Genomic DNA, 16,790 nt, shown 5'->3' on the forward strand with positions numbered 1-16,790 from the left:
GCTTTAAATCTAGTTTAAAGTGATAAATTTCTAAGTTGACCCAAAGTTGTAGTTTATGATTGTTGGAAAATAATAAATATAGAATTGAGATATTACTCAATCATACTGCATTAATTTCAGTTGTTTTTTTTTTGTAATAGCAAAGCACTATAGTAAATATAACAGCGCTCTTACATCTAGACAAAAGCAGCCTATATAAAATGAGTGAATACAGATAACGTTACTTCGGCTTGAAAATAGAATAAGCTCCATAAAATAGGAGATCAAAAGAATAATATATATCATACCATATTGAGTAATTTCTTAAAACACAGAAAGAAAGTTGCATATGTGCTAGCTAGTGGATAGACCATAAACTTCATACCAGTATCAAATCTCCATGGCTCTACCTGACAGGAATGGCCGAGAACCAGTACTTCAAGATTGCCATACTTAAAGAATTGACCAGGCAGAGAATCAACAGAATGTGACCACAATGTAATATTGAAAATGACCACCATATTTTCCATTCATGTGTATATCACATTCCAAAAATCATCCATGAGCAAGAACTAAAAGATGTGTGGGTCAGGTGCGTGTCACATGTCGAACCCTGCTGCAATCAAAGGCCTGGCATTTAAGTGGAGTAGGATAGAGGGATGAACTTATTATATAGACCGAGTTTCAAACTGTGCACCAGCTGGCTCGGGAATCTCATGGTTATAAAGAAAACCTTCATGAGCAGGCACTAAATGTAAAAATCCTTAAACATGTAATGACAATGTTATTACAGAACAAACAAATCAAAACATCCTTCCAGAAATGATCATCTTACCAAAAAATAGATACACTCGTTATCTTACTACGACAAGGCAAAACAAAGTGTGATACTACTACACCGACATTTGCTTCTACCTATTCAGTCATATGATATGTAGTCTATTTCCGCTTTAGGTGATGCATGCTGGAATTTCAAAAGCTCAGCGAGTGTTTCTGATCTTGCGTCAATATAAAATGCTGGATCGATTTGCATTTTCACCAACACGGGGGACTTGGCTAACAAAAGCTTGATAAACTGCATCTCAGGCATTGTTCCTCCAAAGCTTACTACCGTAACTTCCCTCAGGTGATTAAATGTGACATCTGAGAAACGTTCGAGTTCAAAGGATTCTTCAATATCACTTTCAGGTCTATTGTTAACCTAAAAAGACAACAAGAAGTCAACTCCCAAATTATTGAGGATCTAAGAAGTATGAGAAAAAACCAGTGAAAAGGAAAGAAAGAAAGAGAAAATACAAGCCACACACTAAGTACCTCAATTTTGAGATATTCTAAATATGGGGAGCTTCTTATCAAGCATAGAGCACATGAAAGCTTAAATGGGTTCTTCAGTACAATCTGAGACAGGTCCAAATGTTTGACACGGTTAAGATAAAAGGGAAGCCTTGTTGGTATTTCATCTGCAAAGAACTAGGGGAAAAAATACCAAAATTCAACATGAGTCAGCCCAAAAGAAGTTCCATCTGTGGAAGTGCATAACAATGAAGTCATGAAGCAGCATATACCTCATCATAACCATAACCGAAGTTCAAGAGGAGGTGCTCGAGACCAGAACAAGACTCGAAAAACTTTGCATAATCAAAATTCTCTACCACCATAGAAGAATGCTCACATATCAAAGATGCTTTTGTCAGAACAGGTACATTCTTTAGACAGAGAGAACTTATACTGCCTGTGAAATCAAAGGATCTCAGCATCGGGGCATTAATTTCAAGTACGCTTAAAACTTTCAAGGTTTTCAGCACCAATTTCTCAAGCAACGGACAATGAGATATTAAACTTCCAAGCGATTCAGAAGAAATCTCGACTCTACATAGTTCCAGGCTGACTAACCGATCAAATCCTTCAAAGGTCGATGGAGGATGTACTAAACAATCATGAAGATTTAGATGCCTCAGCTGCGAACAAATGAAAAGTGAAGAAGGCAATTCGTATAGTTCATCCAGTGGAAGGTGAAGAACAATATGTTGAATGTCTTTCCTAGAGAGGAAATATATGAAGTTGTCAATCACAGGACATTCTTGTAGGGCGGGAATGTCGAGGGTAAACTTAGTAATGGGTCCTTCGTGATGGGTCAAAAGCTGGTAGACAATCTTTCTAAATTTAACTGTAGGGTAAAGTATATCCTTTTGTTCTCTCCAAAGAGAAACATCAAACGTCAACTCTGTAATTCTACACCAGTGATACCTCCATTTCCTTGATAAAACGCTTGTCCTCACAACATCTTTACAAGGCAAACGCCTCAGAATGACATCGATTACATTATCAGGAAGGTCACTAAGGACGCCAGGAGGAATACCTTGACAACGCTCCCTTCCCGTAGGAGGCATCATATACCAATTATCACCAAGAAGCTGTAGAAAATAAGCAATATTACTTAGTAAGGAATCTCCTAACTATCAGGCCAGAATTGCTAGTCACACTGTCAAATCAACATAGGAACATAGACAATAAACACCAAGAAACTGTCACAATAATCGATAATATGAAGTACGGAAACCCCAAACTATCTAGACAAAAAGGCTACTCACATTGTCAAATCAAAATATATATAAGAAATAAAGCTGCATTCTAGTTGAAATTAGTCAACCATCTCCTATTAATATCACTGTTATATGGACAGATAATTAATTTGCCTTGACATAATATAATTACTAATAGGAAAAGAAACACTTAAACATAATACCTATAGTGGATATGTAGCAGTAGAGAAATCCATGTCTTATACTCCCTCTGTCCCAATTTATGAAATACATTTTCCATTTTAGTTCGTCCCAAAAAGAATGATATATTTTTTTATTTGACAATAATTTAACTTTAAACACATTTTCGTTTTAGTTCGTCTAAAAAAGAATGATACATTTTCTTATTTGACAACAATTTAACTTTAAACTTTGTCTTTTACGCTTAACGGGAGGATTTATAACCACACAAATATCTTTAATTTGTTTTAGACCACAAGATTCAAAAAAAAATCTTTATTTCTTAAACTCCGTACCTAGCCAAACTATATCTCATAAATTGTGACGCAGGGATAATTAAAATAAGCCTAAGAAGCTGATTTGACCAGATTTATGCAAGATTTGAACATCAAATTCTTAGGAAACCATAAAGAAGCTATATAACTACACCCAATGGGAAAGAAATGATTTTTTTTACAAAAATAAAAAGAAAAAATGAGTGAGAAGTACATTTTAAGCTTACCAATACCAATCAAGGGTTTATTGCTTTGAGGAATTGGGGGGAAAAGCATAGATTGAAATTTACAAAAATAGTGAGCAAAAAGACAGCCCATGGTATGATTTGCACGAATAGGCTCTTTTAGCGTGTTGTTTAAGTTTTGTGTCCATTTTTCAAATTTGCACAAATAGCCCCCAATTTTCAAGTTTTGAAAGACACTCAAAAGTTGTGAACAATCTCTATCACGAGTTTTGATGGATCTGTCGAACGTTTCTGTTACCGCTTGTGTTTTCATAATTACTATGTTTCTGCTTTACTTGAGCTAGGCCTGTGCACGAATCGGTTCGGTTCGATTTTGGCCATCATCGAGTTGAAATTTCGAATTTTGACTTTCTAAAATTCTCAACCAAACTAGATCCATTCTAGGTTCAATTTGATTCGTTTTTTATTATTTCGGTTCGGTTACACAAATCGATTTGTTCGGTTTATTCGAAATTTAAACAAGCAACTATTTCATTTCAGTTTTAGAGTAAACATAACAAAAAATAATGAGATCCTAAACTTGCACCCTTATAACCAAGACATTAACCAAGAAAAAATCATAAACTTGCAAGCATAATAGCATATAAATAGCAAAACAAGAGCTTAACAACTTATGCAAGCATACAAATCCGCCAACACCACATTACATATACCAAATTAGTCATATTAGTCACTAGTGGCATATAAATTCGGTTTGTTCGGATCGGTTCGGTTGATAATTGAAGCAAACCGTAACCGAACCGTTAAACCGTAATATTTTACAATTGCATTTGTAAATCAAAATCGAATTGTATTATCCAAATTAAATTATCTGAATTGTTTCGAATCGGTTTGGAAATTCGGATTGAACCGATTTGTGCACAGGCCTAACTTGAGCTGAGGGTTTATCGGAAATAACCTCTATCTCTGTTAAGATTGGAGTAAGGTCTACGTACACTCTACCCTCCACAAACCCCACTTGTGAAATTTTCATTAGATATGTTGTTATTGTTGTTGTAAGTTTTGACTCTACGTCAAAACTTGTGTGAAGTTTTAACACGCTCGTCAAAACTTAAAAAAAGGGTTATTCTTGCACAAATTTTAAAATGGGAACAAAAGTTACACAAAACCTCACCAAATGGCCATTCGGTAAAATTTTCTGCCTAAGGGGTGGCTTAGGCTGATTTTCTCAAATATCTTTTTGAAGGTTCTGTTTACATTTTATTCATGTTTTAATAAATTTTTCGAAAATGACCCATGCGCTTCATAATCGAAAAGAATGAAAATTTTATCGCTACTTCCTAGTAAGTTTAGATTGGTATAAAGCTTCGTCATATAGGTAGTTCAGTTTCTTCTATAACTTTAGCCCTCAATGAACATACGTAAAATCTTTCCACTAATAGGCTTCAAATCTCATTTTCATAGATCATTCAAGAACAGGAATCAAATGTAAACGCTTAGCTTTGTAATGATAACAAACAAGAAATACGATATTAAATTCTCTCTGTTGGGCAAAATACAACCATATACTGCCTCACATTGTGTCTCTATAACATTCATACTCATCAAATACAACTATTTCAGCTTTAGTTGATGCCGGCTGAATTGTTGTTAACTCTGCTAGTATCTTGTCTCTTCTTTTATCATAGTCATGACAAGATGTTGATGGCTCAATTAGCATTCTCACCAGCATCGGAGATTTGGTCAATAGAAGCTTAATAAGCTGCAATTCGAGCTCCATGCCTTCTACTCCTTCAAGTTGAACTGCCCTCAGGTGATTCAAAGTCACATCTGAGAACCTTGCAAAAACTTCATCAACTTTATTAGTCGTCGGCACAGGTTCACACCCTAGGTCATATGCCTACGAAAGATCAAGAAGATTATCTAATTAGAAGAAACTAAGAAAGCCGTCATTACATACGAATAAAACATAAAATAATAGCCACAACAACATACCCAGTGTAATCCCATAAGTGTGGTCTGGGGAGGATAGAGTGTACGCAGACCTTACCCCTACCTTGGGAGGTAGAGAGGAAACTTGGGGTCTGAGGGTAGAGTGTACGCAGACCTTACCCCTACCTTGGGAGGTAGAGAGACTGTTTCCAAAAGACCCTCGGCTCAAGAGAAAGCATGACAAAAAGGTCAGACAAGGAATAAAAGATAAAATAGATCAAGAAAAATATAAACATCAATAATAACCTCGATTTCAATATCTTGTAAATACGGGGAGCTTCTTATCAAGCAAAGAGCAAAGGAAACATCAACTAATCCACCCAGAGATATCTTAAAACGTTTAAGATTGTTAAGAGGAGAGGAAAGTCTTCTTGGTACTTCAGCTGCACCTGTAACCAAGAACTACAACGAAAGTGAAAAATCATGATGACTCAAAACCCAAAAGATGGTACTTTTACCAAAATGCATTACAATAAAGGTCTGAAGCAACATTTACCTGAACAGTTCCACACTCCAAGTAGAGATGCTCAAGAGCAGGAAGCAACTGAAAAAATATGTCAAAATCACATTTTTCTGATGCCTTAAGAGATTCTTGGCACGATAGAGAGAGTTTTGAAAGAAGAGGAACATTCCCTAAAGAAATATATTTTATACAACCTGTGAAGTCGAAGGATCTCAAATTGGGAGCGTTAATTTGAATGTGGTTTGAAGTATCTGAGATTTTCAACACTAACTTCCCAAGCAACGAGCTAGAAGAGATTAAACTTTCTAGTAATTTGAAAGAAATTGTGACATCACGCAGGTTCAGGCTATTTAACATATCAAATCCTTTGAAGGCCGGTGGAGGGCATATTACACAATTTTGGAGAGTCAAATGCCTCAACTGTGAACACGTGAAAAATGAAGGTGGCAATCTGTATAGGTTCCACTTTGAAAATTCAAGAACAAGATCCTGAATGTCATTCCTAGAGAGGAAATATATCAAACTGCCAATCTTAGGAAACTTTTTCAGTGCAGAAATAGAGAGGGTAAACTTAGTAAGTGGTCCTGAATGAAGGGTCAAAATGTGGTACATAATTTTTGTAAACTTAATAGAAAGAGATAGTAAGTCGTTTGTCTCTACCCAAAGATCATAATCAAGCGTCAACTGTGGAAGTTTGCACCATTTATACCTCCATTTCTGCGATAAGATACTTGTCCTCACAGCTCTTCGCAAAGACAAACGCATCAGAATGGAATTGATAACATTCTCTGGAAGGTTGCTAAGTCGATCGGTAGGTAAGCTTTGACAGCCATGCTTTTTGCTCTCAGGTGGCATCATACAATGCCAAAGGGAATCTGCAGAAAATAAACAAGAACACAAAGGTAAGTAATCTCCAAATTATCTGCACATAATACACAGACAACAGTCATCCATCTCCCTCTTAATATCAATGAATTGCATTCTTTAAAGAAAGAATATCTTCCAAAAATACTTTATGAATCCAGGGGATTATACAGATTTGTTATTGGATTGGAAAAGTCAAAAGAGGACATAAGAGAATCACATTGTCTTTTGCTGCTAATAAGCTTCTCTATGGACATCTACATGATAAGGAGAAAAATATGTCCAGTATTTAGTATTTCGCTCTTCAAAATCTGCTTAGAAGATGTGAACTGGATTTGACGTCAAATACGCTACTACTAGATCCCCGACCACCTAACTAAGCTTAGTAGCTTAATTCCCACAATCTGCAGAACACTTGACTTGCCTGCCAAGTATAAACACAGTGGGAACTGAACAATCATGTCATACTCAACATCGCTAAGAAAATTGAACATGACAATAGAACCGAGAGCTGCAGAAAACACCAACCGCAATTACTGAACCTAAGCACATACCCAAGTAAACCAACATCTAAAATGGGTACAAATAAGAAGATAGAACCTGCCTAATAGACTTATATCGTCCGAAAAGGGAAGAAACAATTTCAGAAACAAGAATAATGATACTTAAACATCTTTTAAGCTTGCCAAAACTTATGATTCTTGATGACTCTTTTGCCCTGTCCTTCTCAGGTGGATACTATATATAATTTTCAATTTTTCTGCAAGTATTTTTGCCTTGCGAAAGTTAATGACTCTTAAATACATCTCGAATTTCTATAACTATAAAAATTTTAATGAGTCAAAGTAATAAATATTAATTCATAAGAAAAAAAAAAGACCCTTGAGATTTTTTTTTTTGGAAAAAACATTAGCTCCATTTCACTAACAGGCTCTTTCCTGCCTACATCATGTCTTTATTCCACATGTCCTCGAAGGTGGAAAAAAGGATTGATAAAGTGAGGAAAGAGTTTCAATGGCAGGGCAACAGGGTAAAAGAGACTTTCAGTTTAGTGACATAGAGCACAGTCATGTAAAGGAAGAAAGAGAAACGTCTCGATGTCAGAAACTTAAGAAGACATAATAGAGAAATGGCTTTGGAGATTGACTATCGAGGAGGGAGGCCTCATAGAGAAATCTCATTGTAGCAGAGTTTTGGGAAACCAAATGAACAGTGTAAGGAGAGCAGTTCTTTACTTCATGGCGTAGGTCTATGGAGAAATATCAGAGAACTTTCACCTTTCTTTCTTTTAAGACAGAACAGGGTTGACGGAAATGAAGATGGACAATTCACTGTTTAGTCTAGTTATAAAGTGCAAACCAGGAACCAACTGTTCCCCTGTTCAAACCCCCCGAAACAGATATGGAAATCAAAGGCCCCAATCAAGGTTATGTGTTTTATGTTGTTAGTGTACAAAAGGAGCAATGTCTTACCCAAGATATTTTGCAAAGGAGAGGTTACCGATTCTGTAACAAATGTTATATGTGTGATGGAAGCATAAAGACTATTAACCACCTATTAGTGTGGCAGCTGTTCTACAGTATTCTGGGCATGAGCTGGGTGATACCAAGATCAACTTCAGGCTTCCTAAGTTGCTGGAGCAGGAAAAGAGTGAAAAGTTTTTTGAAGATTAGATGGAATACAATACCAACACGCGTTTGGTGGTGTCTACGAAAGGAAAGGAATAGAAGATGTTTTGTAGGACAAGTAAGCAATATAATGAAGATCAGATCTGATTGTATTTTCTTGCTATCCAGTTGGTGTAATATGGATTTTGTAAATGATGTGGAAACCTTGTTACATTGCATAGAAAGCTTACATAGATAGGTCGAGGTTTCCCTCTTTTGGTTGTTTGGAATTTTGAAGGATGTCTTCCCGCACAATCTTTGTACTGTATCAATAATACTGACCATTTAAAAAAAACGTAAATAAGTGGTATACCAAAAGAAGTAAGCCTACAACACAATATGGTTCTCTATGAAAGAGATTCAATCTTCTATACAAATAAAGACTTCATGGGTGCACTAAAAAAGAGACTAAAAACATCAGGCTATTCCTTAAATTAAATCTCACTTTCAGTCCATTTCAATCATACCATCAAAGGTTTTCTATATCAAATATATGAATTAATTGTCTCACTCCTATACACACGTGAAACACTCATCATTTTAAGTGGTAAAAAAACAAATATGACCAGTTCACAATTGACACACACTCTGTCTCAAATTAATAATCATGCATTTTTATCTTATGTTCCTGTCTACTTTCACTTTTTTTTGCATTTATCAATTTATTTGATTACCAAAGAGTGATTAGGACCCTATCTAAAGAATGTTCAAATTGTTCCAAAAAGTCAACCTCATTACAATTTTTAGACTGCCACTTCCTTTTAATATTATCAATTTTCGATTTTCTACTATCGCCTCGGGTCTGTTCTGTCTATCGGAAACAACCTACCTACCTCACAAAGGTAGGGTTAAGGTCTGCCTACATCTTACCCACTCCACACCCCATTTGTGGGACTACACTATGTATGTTGTTGTTGCCTCGGGTCTTCACTATTCTTTTCCGAGATCTACTAACACGACCTGTTAATTTCTGGCATTCCCCGCTAATACAGTAATTCCAAGAGAAGATTGGCATCTCCCATTAATAAATAACTGTCTAAACATTACTTCCAACAAGCATATCCTCTGATATATGGAAAATACCCCAACCATTACAAACAATAAGCCAACCTTGAAAAAGTCGGACGACACAGTTAACAATCTATCACTATATATTTCAAGATTTTAACACAGAATAGGGTTGGTGATGTTTGAAAGCTATCATTTTGGTGTAAGTGTATCCAAAACACTGGTTTTCCTATGACGGGTGGCTTCGAGCCACCTTGCACTAACCTCGAGTATCCCACTAGGTACCTGCTGCCCTCCCACCAACATAAGTATCTAGTAACTCTACCCACCAACCTTAGCTTAAGCAAATAAAAAGATATTACTTATAGTGTTTTTTGACTCCACTTATAGCTCTTATGCTTTCAAAAAAGCTACGTTAAGGAAGTAATCCCTCTATCCTAAAAATTTATGCAACACACTTTCCTTTTTAGTCTGTCCCAAAAAGAGTAAATACATTTTTATATTTAGAAATAATTTAACTTAAAATTTAATAAAATAATTTATAATAATACAAATATCTATTACTTGTTTTAGAACATAAGTTTTAAAAAAAAAAAAAAAAACTCCGTGTCGAATTAAATTATATCACATAAATTGAGACGGAGAGAGTAACTTTTATTGACTTAGCAAACACTTACACATTTAAAGCTTACCAAGTAAGAAGATTGATGATGATGGAATCTGCCTTTTCTCTTTGGACTTTTGTCAAACACCTTATGCCTCTACTTGTGTGATGCTTCAGCTCTTAGGCCAAAATTTGTACTTTGTATTCTAGGGCATGGGCTTTGGCCTTTTAACAATTGGGTTTCATCTTTCATTTAGAGACATTTTTAGAGGGTCATTTGCACTTTTGTCCCTATACCGTTTCACATCGTAATGTCCATCATAAGTTTAATTTCGAGGGCCAAAAGTTAAAGACCAGCCCATTTGAAGGGAAAACGGTGCAATTAAATAGATATTTACTATCTGAACTATCACCAACTATTTATCAAAACACACCTCAATTATTACTTGTTCATTTTTCCTATTTGAAAGATAGTAATTGTTGACACTCAATTTTATCCCTCCTTTATTCCAATTTATTTCCTTGGGCTTTTAAATTTATTAACGGGCTAAATACTTTGTTTTCACTACTATTTTTATTACTATTAACATCGTTACTTTCATTACTTTATTACAAATTTTAAATGGTCGTCATCGTTTCATTTTAGGATTCGTACTCGTTAAATTAATTACAAGACAACACTTTGTTAAATCCTTATTTTTCTACATATTAATTATTAATTGTCTTCACATAGCATATATGGTACTAGTTATTAAATTAGAAACCCAAAGAATAATTAAAATAGAGGAGAAAAGATCAACATTTTTTCAGCCAATTAATGGCCCAAATGTGTCACGACCCAGCCCCGTGGGCCGCGACCGGTGCCCTACTTGGGCACCCAAACGGACATACAAACTAAATCATCATTTTTAAACAGAGTTGAGAACGAATATTATTTTGCGCGATTGCGCGTACAAAACATTATATCAGAATCAGAAGAGGCGGCGGAATATACATCGCCGAACAAATGCACATATATCAAAAGCCGACAAGGCTGTCAAATGGCACAACGGCCCAAAACACATATACGAATGCACGCCGACAAGGCTGCCATAACGAATGGGATCATACCAAACACACTCGTACAGAAGTAGGCACACACACCCACAAATACGTCTACAGACCTCTAAACAGACCAAACGAATCATATGGCGGGTCAGGCCCCGCCGTACCCCTGAACGAATATATACATACATAGCGAACAAAATATATATACCAAAAGTGTATGCTCTGAAATGAGAAGAACACTCCAAACAACAGAAGAGGGTGTCCTAAACTGGTGGATCACCAAACTGTGCGTCTGTACCTGCGGGCATGAAACGCAGCCCCCCGAAGAAAGGGGGTCAGTACGAAATATGTACTGAGTATGCAAAGCAGAATATACAGAAAGCAAATCTGAGACATAAACGAAATGGAAGTACCAAACATAAGTGAAAATCCAACATATCAAAATTTGCTTACTTTCAAAAATATGTAAGTAATGCATAGGGTACAGAAGAATATGGTCGCCCACCCGTCGATGGCGCCATAACACAGCATAACACCAGAAAGTTTCAAATCTCCGTATCCCCGTCACATATCACATCACAACATAACGCCATACACAGCATAACACCAAATATAGGTGGAACCCGACCCTCTTTTGCGAGTAGCTCGGTGAACCATAAACACAGCATAACTCCGGAGTATATCAAAGCGCGCACGATAACAGAACCGGCCCGGGAACCGGCGAAAGATATAACAGAACGCACGAGCAGAGTCATGAGTAACCATATGCATAAAATCATTATCATAGACTCAAATATAAGTAAATGACCATACTTGAAATTCGAAATGATAATCATACCAAATTCTTTCAAAAGTCGTCCGAATTACATAAAGGAAAGTCGCGGGACCCACGGGTGGGTATTTACCCGAGTCGGGCCCGCCTATGGAAAACATACATATCATATGCCATATAGGCTCTTACGAAAATATTGAGATAATCCGAGCATTTATGTGCAAAAATTGGCATTCAAGATTTACGAACATCCTTAAAGTGAAACCTTTCTCTACAAAGTTCCGAAAGCGATTATTTCAAAGACGTAAAGGTTCATACTTTTATCAAATCATACATAAGAGTGCCAAGGAATATATATATATATCATATCATGCTCGTATTTTGAATCATAGGATTTTCCTTAAGGCTTTAATCTAGCCTATTGAACTAAGGCATGCCAAAAGAAGGGAGGTTGCTTTACATACCTGTCAGCGACTATTCGTGAATTCTTTTCGCCTCGCCGCCCTTTTAGCCTATTTATATAAAAGAGTAACATTATCGTTAGTAACTATACTTTCTAGTTCGTAAATCCGTAGGCCGTCACTTATAGAACTTATTCCTTAACTTATACTTTCTCGTTAAGGGTTTTTCATTATTAAAGATTTAACGAAAATCGAGCAGCATTTCCTCTATATGTTCGCCTAACCCGAATTTCCAATTATTCTCCTGTTAACACAGAAATACCAACAACAGAGATATACGTAATAAATTCTCACAATTCAGCCCATAGCAATTCTAACAACCCAACAATCTCTCTTAACCCATTTCAACCCACAATTTCCTATAACATCGATTTCATGCATTTTCTAAATTCCAATTTCGTCCAATCCAATTCTAATAATTCTATTCCAACACTATTAACACAATTACACCATAAAATAAGAAAATCTTACCAAATTTTTCTCGGGAGAATTTCTACACTCAATTGCTCCAATTTTACAATTTCTTCTTCCCCAACTTAATATCCAATGTTGCTATCATCTCCTTGAACTTGTATTGCACTTGAAACTTGATCAAAATATTCAACAATGCAAATTTTTCTTCAACACCATGGCTGCCTCCCTCAAACGTTTGGGGCATCTTATGATTCAATTTTGTTTTTTAAAAACAATTTTTCAAAGCTAAGGCTGGCCGTGTATGGCTGCTCATCATTTTTTTTCTTCAACATAATTCTTTTGTGAAGATGAACTTCAAAGCCATGGTCGTATGGCTGCCCACATTCTTCAATAAGATTCTTTTGGTCTTGGTTTATTCTTATTTACTTGCTATATGAATTGTCCAAGTGACTTTGTGTTGGAATTCACGTATGCATCACCCCTAGGCAGCATATTTGTACTCTTTGAAGAGCAACTTAGTCTCTTTTGATGCCACCTATTAAGTATGTGGTCCCTCCCATTAAATGGCTGCCACCTCATGATTCCATGTAAGTTTTTGTAAGTGGCAATTATCCATCTTATTCAATTAATACCACAATTAATTTCTTGATCTCAATTCAATTTAATAACAATTATTTTAATATACTTCATATACTCATTGCCATGATTATGTGACATAGCACCAGTCCATAGTCCCTTTTGGTACACATAAAATATTATTTTTAATCATCGTCGTCACATTCTTCCATCTTAAATCATTTCGGGACTTCATCCTCGTATACACTGAGTTCTTTATTTTCATGCTTGAATATTACCAAATCCTTTGGCTCGGGTAAATTTGCTAATATTGGATGGTTCAATTTCCTAGTCCAAAAATACGGGCTATTATAGCTTTGACCGTATTTCATCAAATAAATTTCGAACCTCAACAAAACTTACTTTCTTAGATTTGTTTAACTTCAAATATTTGTAACACATCTGTACCATTACAAGCTTTGGAGGATAACCTCATTTTCGTTACTAATATCATTTAACTCGCACGCTTTCCAACGCATGAAAATACGGGATGTAACAAAATGGATCAGTCCATTACCACTATCCCTCACCCGACCAACCTTTTCTCTCTCCCTCCCCTTCCTCTCTCTTCACGACTCATCCCCATTTCAGCAAAACACAGACCCTCTTTCAACCATGGCAGACCTGTTGCCCCCATTTTCGCGTAAAAACTTTCCCTTCTTGTCTTCAACGTTCGAGTCAACACAAATGGCCAAGAACCCTTCTGAAATTTCTGAAAAAGGAGCAACTTTAAAGATTCGATTCACGGACCATTTCAAACGGCTCTTTAGTTTTGTTTGGAGCCAAAAATCGTGAATTCAAAAACCTCGAAACCCTAGTCACTTCACCTATAAATACATCGTTGAGTCCGTAGCCGAAGGGGATGGAACACTGATTGGGGAAAAACCGACTTTACCACATTCAACATTTCGATATTTCCGACTATTACTCAAAATCTTGGATTTGTTGAAATTGAGTTCTTTTTCGGGTCCCAAAAGCAGTAGCCGTATATTACTCTAAATCACTATATTCTCATATAATCGAATTTTGGGTTCAATCGGAGCACCCTCTGTTCGTCGCGTTCGAGTCGAGCATAAATCCGAGACCTCGACGCCCCGTTCATTGCACACACAAAAGGTAAACTGTGATACACTTATTGCTTTTAGTCTTTAGTTTATGCTTTAGTTAAAACTTTTAGCTTATTCTGCTTTTTTTTTTAATTATGTAGTTTCTTTGTCGTCATGTTATTTGTTTGATGTTTGGGAGTTGTTAGGATAGAATATTAATTGCTAAAATGAATTTGAAAGACGTATACTGTAGTTTGGATGCTTAGACTGAATTTCCAGGACTTAGAATCTATTTAAAGCCGAATATACATAGGATATACAGTGGGTTATCAAGATAAGAAGAAGGTATACATTCGATATACATCTTATATACACACCGTGGTGTGTATATCTTAGGTATATTGGGTATGTGATTAAAAACAGATCGGCACTGAACCATCTCCATAATTGTCTTTCATCCGTAAGTTTAAGTTTTCTGTTTTGATTAATGCTAATATGAAACAGTGGCTGTGAGTATTGACTGTTTGTTCTTCTGCAATTTAGATGTTGCTACTGCACATAGTAACTTACTGAGTATTGTCTTTTTTTAGCATAGGTTCTTAAAACTGGAAATAAAATTTCATCCCTCTATGTCCTGCGCTTCTTCAAGTGTGTTTGGGTTGCACAAGTGCTGCCTCCATGTCTTTGAAATACATGTACCTCTTTATTCTCCCTCACTACACATTTAATATTTATCATCTTCTCCAAACCCTAAAAAAATTCTCTCTCCTCTTTCCCTTTCCCCTCACTGTAGCCTCGGCTCCGACATCTCCTTAGCGCCACCCGCAGCTAAGGCTGCTCTTGCCGTCGGTGATGCCAGAAAAAAATTCTCTCTCCTCTTGTCATCGGTTGAGATCGAGCTCCCTTCAAACAAGTTGATCGGATTTGGAATAATGAACATCATAACCGTAAAGCTTAAGCTTTTGTGATTGCACAGTATATAACTGATTCAATGATCTAGTAGAAATTGATTTCAATTCCCTACTTTTTCTTGGAGGTATTACCAACATGTAAATGTGACTCAAATCTGTTGGAACTCAACTACTCCTGCAAATGCACCAAATGACAACTATTCCTCAATCTCAATCCTGTTAATATTTTTTTTTCCTTCTCGTTAAGATATGCATATGCTCAAGTTACAATCTTTTCAAGTAAGTATGACACTCAGAGATATAATGATGCGAAGAAGGTGTTTGATGAAATGCCTCAAAGATATATTGTTGCCTCTACTGTTACGATATCATGCTATCTTGATCATGGGTTGGTGAATAAGGCAATGGATGAATTTCGTCTGGTTTCTACCAAGGATAATGTTGGCTGGACAGCTATGATTGATGGTGGTTAGAAATAGTGAAATGAAACAGTTGTCTATTTTGTTGTATTTTAATATATTTCTAATTTATGAAACAGTTTCTGATATATTTCATTGTACATACACATACTACAATTTTATATTTCTTAAACAATCAACCATATTTCATTATATTTCAGTGTATATCTTTCTGTATTTGGAAGTATTTCTAAAAGTTTGGAATGGAGTAATTTGGAGAGAGAAACGTGGGTTGTTATGGAACTTCAACAGTTATGCGTCATACATGGTTGATTTAATTTGACTTACCATTTAAAATGAAAGAAGAGAATCTATTCCATAAATACAGCCTATTTTTACTCTGCCAGATTTTGTATTTCAGTGTATTTCAAAAATGCGAACTCTCCCAGATTTTGTATTTCCGTGTATTTCCCTGTATTTCAAAAATGCGAAATACAACCAAATACAACAAAAACTAGCTACGATTTGTAAATATAGAAAAAGTAGCTATAAATTGTTAGAAGCTATTAAAAGGTAGCTGTTTATGTAAGTTTCACTTTATTTTATGTTTCTCTTTGTGTGCATCTAATTTGTACTTTATGACTAATACTTTGTTTGTTAATATTAGATGAATTTTAGCGAATGTTAGAGACCACACTTCGAACCCAATTTTTAGGTACAACTAGTTCAAGAAGTTCGACACGTTCAACAAACGGGTTTAGTCATTTTTCAGATAGACTTTGACCTTTGCCTTTAAATACAAAAGGAGAGACTTTACCAAACACATCAAATACTTTTAGGTTCATTTCATAAATCAAGTTCTAATTAGTATCTTTACATGCTATTTCTTACGGAACACTATAAAACAGAGAAGAAAAAATGAGTTATAGAAGAATATCAGAGTTTAACAAATGAAGTAATGTAGCCAAACTCCGTACAAATATTCCCTTTTCTTCGAATATATATTAATTAGTTATGTCTCTCTCAACACCTAGACTTTAGATCTCTTTCTTACATTTACACTTAACCTATAATTGAGTCCGGTCGGTTAACCATTATTAATGTAATTTAGAGGATGCCTAATACCTTCCCTCTAGATTAGTTGAACCCGTACCTAGAATCATTTGGTTTCGTAGACTTTAAAATAAAATCGACTTTAGATAATGACTTTAATTAACCTTAGGTGCCCTAATTCACCATAAATAATTAGGTGGCGACTCCTAACTTTAAATAACCCCGGAATTACCCGGATGTTGTAAACTATTTTGACCCCAGTTAAAATAGGGTA

At 35.7% G+C, this 16,790-nt stretch overlaps 2 protein-coding genes across 7 annotated transcripts; both read right to left on the bottom strand.

The window, feature by feature from the left end:
• Positions 1-699: 699 nt before the first annotated feature.
• On the bottom strand, positions 700-3,400 carry LOC132615549 (F-box/FBD/LRR-repeat protein At1g13570-like). The gene is made up of 4 exons (XM_060330152.1): positions 3,244-3,400; positions 1,545-2,393; positions 1,294-1,449; positions 700-1,180 (listed from the first exon to the last, which is right to left on the bottom strand). The coding sequence occupies exons 2-4, from the start codon at positions 2,370-2,372 to the stop codon at positions 899-901; spliced, it is 1,266 nt and encodes a 421-aa protein (XP_060186135.1). The 5' UTR covers positions 2,373-2,393; positions 3,244-3,400; the 3' UTR covers positions 700-898.
• Positions 3,401-4,640: 1,240 nt separating this feature from the next.
• On the bottom strand, positions 4,641-10,040 carry LOC132615558 (F-box/FBD/LRR-repeat protein At1g13570-like). 6 transcript variants are annotated; one of them, XM_060330166.1, is made up of 5 exons: positions 9,888-10,038; positions 8,379-8,464; positions 5,690-6,531; positions 5,440-5,595; positions 4,641-5,101 (listed from the first exon to the last, which is right to left on the bottom strand). In XM_060330166.1, the coding sequence occupies exons 3-5, from the start codon at positions 6,512-6,514 to the stop codon at positions 4,775-4,777; spliced, it is 1,308 nt and encodes a 435-aa protein (XP_060186149.1). In that variant the 5' UTR covers positions 6,515-6,531; positions 8,379-8,464; positions 9,888-10,038; the 3' UTR covers positions 4,641-4,774. The 6 variants fall into 6 exon arrangements, 5 of the variants coding, with proteins under 5 accessions (XP_060186149.1, XP_060186148.1, XP_060186147.1 ...); XM_060330165.1 differs by lacking the exon at positions 8,379-8,464 and having other exon boundaries at positions 9,888-10,040; XM_060330164.1 differs by lacking the exon at positions 8,379-8,464 and having other exon boundaries at positions 9,873-10,039.
• Positions 10,041-16,790: the final 6,750 nt, after the last annotated feature.

Source organism: Lycium barbarum, chromosome 10 (assembly GCF_019175385.1).
Source record: "Lycium barbarum isolate Lr01 chromosome 10, ASM1917538v2, whole genome shotgun sequence".
NCBI lineage: Eukaryota > Viridiplantae > Streptophyta > Magnoliopsida > Solanales > Solanaceae > Lycium > Lycium barbarum.